Raw genomic sequence first — 7,153 nt, 5'->3', positions numbered from 1 at the left:
ATTGATACATCTCAGGAAAAGAATTGGCCCTATTATTGTACCCTGAAGAATTCTTGCCACTAGTAAGTCTGATGCCATAAGATATCTTGGAGAATCTTTAACTATCAAAATCATTTTTATTGTAATAAATGTGTTTTATTAAGTATTCTTTACGTTATCCTTCTGTGTGCTTCATCGTATCAGGTCATGTTTCTTAGATATTTAGATGTATTAAGTGATATGACATGGAAAATGGAGATATATGTGCAACAAGTGAACAAAAATGTGGGATAAAGACAGAAAACTAAGTGAAAAGTAGATACCAAATACAAGCGAGGATATCATTTATTTCAAATCTGCATATCAGACATTATTGAAAATTAACAATTGATTATTTTCGTTCACCAGTGATGTTGGTCTAACTAATGATTGATCAAAAAGTAAAACTTTTTCAGTCAGTAAGGAACGTCTGTATATGCCGGCCCCTTGGTCTCTTCATAAATGCACAGGAACCAGAAGTGCAGTGTTAAGCTTACCAGCCAGCACCTGTAAGAAAGAGGAATATGTGGAATGTTGCCGTACAGTGTTTAGGTTTCGTCAAAATAAATAATTGAAAGTCTTCCCATACTTTATGTACACCCCATATAATTTAAAAATAAATATAATTTAACTGATTGGTCTATTTCTGGAACTGCTATATTATTGGAAGTCTGTGGAGGAAACTGAATGGTATTCCTCCAAGAAATTATCCCAAGAATTCCAGCTTATCGTAGCATGTTCTAAAGATCACTATTTTTAGCAATGGCTTAACAAATGCTGTTACTTTATGAAGGGGACCAGTACCCCTCTGTGGTCATGTTTTATTTCTTTTTGTTCTAACAAATTTTATTTACTGCCTGGAGATAAGTGCTACACTTCCTTAATAACTTCTTAATAAAGCTTTACTTTTGAAATCTTTGATATTAAGGATACGATTAATATAATACTACACTAATTTACATCAGTCATGTAAAACTTCTATATCCAGTTTTCTGGTATCATATGCTTAGTTTTTAATGTCAAGGATACTGAATTTTGTAATACAGTGCATAGTTACTTCTTTTATACATTCATTGTAACGAACTAATTGTTTAATAATAAAATTACAGAGGAAAAAGCCCTCTGCTTATGTATTAAGCAGAATTTCACGAAGGTAAGAATGAGAAAATCTCTTAGCGTAGAAGACACTTTTGACTTCAGTTTTATTCGAAAGATAATTAACGAGCAAACTATTTATTATGCTATAGTCAATAATTTCTTACTTAATTCAAGTAAAAGATTCTGCTTACCGCTTTGAGTTGTAGTTGTACCTGCGCCAATATATCTTGTGCCTGAACGAGAGTAAGCTGCTTCTGGGCGACCAACTGAAAAAAAAATTATGGTCCCATTTAATGCTATTTATGCACAAACACAATTAACACTGTTCATAAATATAGAGTATCCGTGTGTATATGGCTGTGAAAAACTGTCGGCTTCCAGGCGTGTCGCATATTTGAAGTCCATCACATTCGACGAGTGTCATACCCATACATTTTTTGGAAACCCTTGGGCTCTTCATCATAATTAGTACCAAATTCAAATTCAGGAGGAATTTTATTTCATCCAGAAAATAAAACAGAGAATGTCCATCATCTTCCATTTTCTTTCTCATGTTTCCTCAATAATGTTAAGCAACATATTGTCAACAAATTCGGAAGTACGGGAATGAACACAATCATTAAGAAATAGAAACATAGAAAAATTTCTCTAAAGGCTGGCACCCGCCGAATCACGAATTAGAAATATGTTTATGTACATATACTCACTTTTTACTCTACAACACATTTGGTTAATTCTGATCTGTTTCCAATATTGTATATGTGATTTTGAACCATTGTTGAGTAAAAGAGTTTATGTACCTATATAAACACTTTTCATTCTACAGCACATTGGCAAACCAATGTGCTGTCGTGTGAAAAGTGAATATATGTACATTAATATGCTTACTCATACTGTGCTTCAGAATCATTTATCCACTACTGGAAATAAACCAGAAATCCACTAAACCTGGAAAAAACCATGCAGACTGTCATGCATTTGAAGATGAACTCCCACGGCTTGAAATGCATCGTATATTGAAATAAAATCACAACTGTGACTTGAGTGGTTGTTCTTTATTTTACGAAAGATATAAATCTGTTTATTTATTATTTATGCGCGCTAAAGAAAAATAGTGTTATGTCGGTTTCGATCTACTGTCATTGATATTTATACGAATATTTCAGTTCTTTAGTCATTTAACAATCATTTGTCCATAGAGATGGATAAATGCTCATATAGCTCGAATTACGAGTAGAAACAGTACTTTCAGTCACCTAAAATTACCCGTCCACATCACTAAAGTTACACAATTTCACCATTTTCTTGGAGATAGAGGGAGCAATATCCGAGTGGTAAAAAGAATAGAACCCTACATCTTGCTCCAAGGGAAAACAATAAGTAGAAATTCAATTTCCAGTACTTCCACAGCCGTGTTCGTTTCTTTGGTTGTCATAGAAAGGGAATATCCACTGTTATGGTACGATTTAAACACGGGGAGTTTTGCAACCCATCTGCTCAGTGTTCATTTGCCGAAGTCTCCCAATTGCGACTGCGACCCTAATTTGTCGGGATATATTAACCACATTACATTCGCCTACACCGTACACACTGATAAGCCTTTCCTCATAAACTGAAGAAGACTCGCCTCCTTCAACCGACTTCTGTCACGACTCTCCTGTATATCAACCATAAAAAAATGTGCAGTGTTCTTTTAAGGGGTGTTTTTACATCGAAAATTCAGTCGTGACTGTATAATGTTAGTGTGTTTTATTTATTTATTTAGATAAAATAATTTGGGCATTGGGCTGCGTCTTTGTAAATTACTAAAACAACTAAATTGGCCAATTTTCGACCGACTTGCAGCGATCGTTTTCAATGCTTATATTTGTGGCGGTAGTTTCCGTGGTGGTCTAGCGGAGTCTGAGTGTCCCGGGTTCAGTTCCGTTTAGGAAGGGGGCTTTTCCTCGTACCATTAAGTACTCTTCCTACTATCAGGTGAGTACCGGGGATCTTTACCGAGGGTAAAACGCGACCAAGGCGACGAGCTCGCCACCCTCCCCTCCTAGTGCCACGGCGAAGGGAAGGCTGCCCCTCTCAACAGTCAGAATAGAACCCTGTTCACGGATTGAGCTCGAAAGATGCGGCGAAAGCCACAGCTTATGAAAAGAATCTGTGAACTTTGAAACTTTGCGTGCAGTCAGCAATAAAATCTTACAGCAACTCGCCCTTGTGTTGCGAGGAGAGTCCAGTGGTTGGACAAAATTTTTGCCTTTCTTTTTGTTCATTGTTGGTTCACTGACTGAACCGTTGTACATGTGATGTAAAATGCAAGCCTAGTTGGTTCCTCAGATTTGGCTAAACTCTCAGTGCATTTCTTACTATCCGCAACAAAGAAAACCAAGTAAGTGAAATATTTTCCTGTACAAGTTCCAAGTATTGGACAGTAAACTGGTAATATACAGATCATAGCAATAGTGTAGTTTACCATATAAATAGCTGAAAAGGTGGGATGTAAAATTTGTAAATATTTTGTTGATCGCATGATAGAGACCGCGTTGGTGGGAGGGGGGGGGGGGGGTGGATGGTAGTGCCTGTGGGGCCGATTCTGTTTGTTTGTATTTTGAAACAACTAAAACGAAAATGTAGTTTCCAAAACACGGATAATGTATTTGTTTCGGATCTGTTATACCTATTGTAACTGCACATGCGAAGATTGCCTGTTTTCTTCGAATTGTAGGTTTAGCAAGCAAGATATAGGTGAAGAGAAGGACTTTTCTAAGACTCCGGAACTTGAATGCTGATATTTTCAAGTAATGAAAAACTGCCCTTTCACTCAGCATTTGTCATCAATTTAGCCTATAGTTTCTTTTAGCGAGTGCTTACGTTACCTGGAAAATCAAGAAGTGGACATTGGCATTCTAAGACCATTTCCGTTGAATGAAAGCACATAGGAGGGCTATTATGATTCCTGACCATACAACCCAGACTTGGCTCTCTCTGTCTTTAATCTCTGCTCAGACGAACCGCTGGCCATGGAGACAACATTTTGGCAGATACAACGAGTTGCTTCCAGCATAGAAAATTGGAAAAGCGGAGGAAGATGCCTTCTATGACCAAAGTTTTGGTAAACTTGGTACAAAGCTACACTTTCACTGTGGTTTCGATTTCGCAACCGATCGTTTCTTACTTTCCGAATAGTCCTGGTATATTCATCGAAATTCTGTTGAAACTATACTTTCAAGGACTCAACGAAGACAAGACAATGAAAATAAGCTTTCATAAAACAGAGCTGTTAACATTATGGTGAGAATCTGAAAATGACTTAAGAATACTGATACCACTCGGCAAGACTTATACATGTGAAAGTAGGTTTTAGACTTTGAGAGCAAATGAAAAAAAAAGCGAGGAGCTACGTTAGATAGAAATGTGACTTGCTATGTGCATTGCACAAGAATAAACCTAATATAAAAGATTGTTAGACATAAGCAGTACGAACCGTCTCATTTACTCATTATGCCTTGGTTTATGAAAGCACGTATGAAACGTCTGTGTTATATTCATTATAATTGTAACTATTATTTAGTTTTATTTTAAAAGAAATGGTGTTCAATTAATTTTCAATCGAAAATGTAGATTTCTGCAAAATTTTTCTTTATGTATTAGGTGACATCAGATTTCGTCCAGGTATAATGGTCTACATATACATTTCACAAGTCATTATATAGTGCATAGTGCTGGGTACTTCGTATGGATATTATAGGTTTTCTGCCCTAATTCAATCATGTATGGAGTGAGGGAAAAATAGGTCTGTATGCCTAATTTCTGTTATTCTCATGACCCCTACGAGAAGTATACGATGGCGTCAGCATAATGGTCGAATACAGATTTTCTAAGTGCATCAAGTCGTATTTCTTGTCAGGGATTTTCTCTGCCTCATGATGGCTGGGTGTTGTGTGCTGTCCATAAGTTAGTTAGGTTTAAGTAGTTCTAAGTTCTAGGGGACTGATGACCATAGCTGTTAAGTCCCATAGTGCTCACAGCCATTTGCACCATTTGAAATCGTATTTCACGAGAACAATGCCGCGTTTTTTCAAAGGATTCCAGTTTAATTCCCCGAGGATCCCTGGTACAATTTTATACGTGCGACACCGACTTCTTATGACTGCAGGAAGGTTGGGAATCACATTGCCAATACGTACCCAGCATTTGATGGTTGTGAAGTACATACAGAAAGAAAGCTATAGCTACGTCAACATCTGAGTTTTTGAAAGATTTCTTGTCTTACCTGGTTCAGAATAGTGACGCACTGGTTGAGCCTAGTGTTGACGAATTCCACAGTGAGCGTTCCCTGAGGGTACACGACGTCGTAGAGCGGCGCTTTGAGGGGAGGGCAGACTTGGAAGATGTTGAGGAAGAAGTCGAGGCCGGTGAGCAGCAGGACCCTGGGCAGCTCGAGGAGGCTGATGGCCGTCTGGGCCACGCCTTCGACAACGCCGCCGACGACGCCCCCTACGGTGCCGACGACACCGCCGAGCAAGCCGCCGAGGGCCTCCGGCTTGGCGGAGCAGCTGCTCACCAGCAGCGCCAGAACGCAGCAGGCCAGGACACTTCGGTTTGCCATGGCAGAGGATGACTCTGGTACGTTGCCGGCGTGCGTGCCGTTTTATAGCGAGCCACCCGTCAGCGTCGTTCGGCTTCCAGAGAACGCGGCGAGGCCTTAACGAGCCCGCCGTTACATCCTCCGTGACAGATATTTTTCCGTAGAACCGTTTACCACCGGATAATAACACAGCTGATGTTATTTGTCGCGCCTCTCGCGACTTCAGATACACAACACTCGAATAGCTTACTTCATTCCAAAGGTGCACTGCACAGTGTCATTTTAATGTCAATAACTTGAAAGCTGTTTTGGACCGTCAGATGTCATAATTACATGCGACAAGTTGATTTCATTAACTTACGGCCTTTTAATCGTAAATCACTTCTTAGTTATAGGAGCGAACAGTATATACAATCTACAGCAGTTTTCTGTAAAATAATATTGGGGAGCAAATTTTTACTTCGTTTCAACCACTTTCGAGAAGGTACCCAGAAATTATAGGTAAGATAATAAAGTAGTTATAGGTAAGATCGCGTTTGACGTTGCTCTATAAATCCGTCTGTCAGCCAGTGAATAAAATACGAAGCGTGTTTTTTAAGTAAGTATCGCTTTGAAATTTAAAAAAAGACGTGCTAAGATATCTCATTAATTTTATTTTTACATGAAAGCCTGTACCTTAATCCATGCACTGACGCCATTACAGTCCGATTCTTCCTTGTTTACGTTGTGTACTGAGAGTTTAAGATGCCTCTGATAATCGTGAGTCCCGCTGCCTGGGAAGTACGGGCTGTTATAAGATTTCTTAGTGCTAAAGGCCTAAAAGCGATCGATATTCATCATGAGATCTGTGCAGTTTACGGAGAAAACATTATGAGTGATGGAATGGTAAGAAAATGTGTCAGAGCATTTAAAGATGGCCGCACAAATGTGCATGATGAACAACGGAGTGGGCGTCCTTCGGTCGTTAATGAAAGTTTGATGCAGGAAGGGGACAATAAGATGAGAGGAAACAGACGCTTTACGATTTCCCCCTTGCAGGATGACTTTCCTAATGTTTCTCGTAGTGTTTTGTATGATATTGTGACCCAACACTTGAATTACCGAAAATTGTGCGCACGTTGGGTACGGAAAATGCTGACGGATGTGCACAAAACCAAACGTTTAGACAGTGCATTCATTGACTTCCCTTGAGCGGTACCACAACGACGGTGATGGTGTCTGAAGCCAAATTGTTACGGGCGATTAAACATGGGTGGCCTAGGTCGCACCAGAATCAAAGCAACAGTCCATGGAAGTTGAGCAAGGACATCGTTTTGCTGCAAGACAATGCCTGTCCGCATGTGGCGAATCAGACCAAAGATCTCATCACATCTTTTCGATGGGAAACCCTAGATCATCCTCCGTACAGCCCCTATCTTGCGCCCAGTGACTACCATCTGTTCCTGCATTTGAAGA

The 7,153-nt window shown here is 39.4% G+C and overlaps 1 protein-coding gene across 1 annotated transcript; it reads right to left on the bottom strand.

The window, feature by feature from the left end:
• Positions 1-306: 306 nt before the first annotated feature.
• LOC126355734 (uncharacterized) lies at positions 307-5,747 on the bottom strand. The gene is made up of 3 exons (XM_050006103.1): positions 5,384-5,747; positions 1,308-1,382; positions 307-525 (listed from the first exon to the last, which is right to left on the bottom strand). The coding sequence occupies exons 1-3, from the start codon at positions 5,717-5,719 to the stop codon at positions 475-477; spliced, it is 462 nt and encodes a 153-aa protein (XP_049862060.1). The 5' UTR covers positions 5,720-5,747; the 3' UTR covers positions 307-474.
• Between the last annotated feature and the right edge of the window lie 1,406 nt (positions 5,748-7,153).

This window comes from Schistocerca gregaria, chromosome 3 (genome assembly GCF_023897955.1).
Source record: "Schistocerca gregaria isolate iqSchGreg1 chromosome 3, iqSchGreg1.2, whole genome shotgun sequence".
Lineage (NCBI taxonomy): Eukaryota > Metazoa > Arthropoda > Insecta > Orthoptera > Acrididae > Schistocerca > Schistocerca gregaria.
Note: the sequence above shows the minus strand (reverse complement) of the source record. Positions and strands in the feature narration are given on the sequence as shown.

What these genes read in the sequence shown, in the direction of transcription:
- LOC126355734 (XM_050006103.1), bottom strand. Translation starts at nt 5,719, where the DNA reads ATGGCAAACCGAAGTGTCCTGGCCTGCTGCGTTCTGGCGCTGCTGGTG. An exon ending in GCGTCACTATTCTGAACCAG is followed by an intron (nt 1,383 to 5,383) that starts GTAAGACAAGAA and finishes TTTTTTTTTCAG; the next exon opens with TTGGTCGCCCAGAAGCAGCT. An exon ending in TACAACTACAACTCAAAGCG is followed by an intron (nt 526 to 1,307) that starts GTAAGCAGAATC and finishes TCTTTCTTACAG; the next exon opens with GTGCTGGCTGGTAAGCTTAA.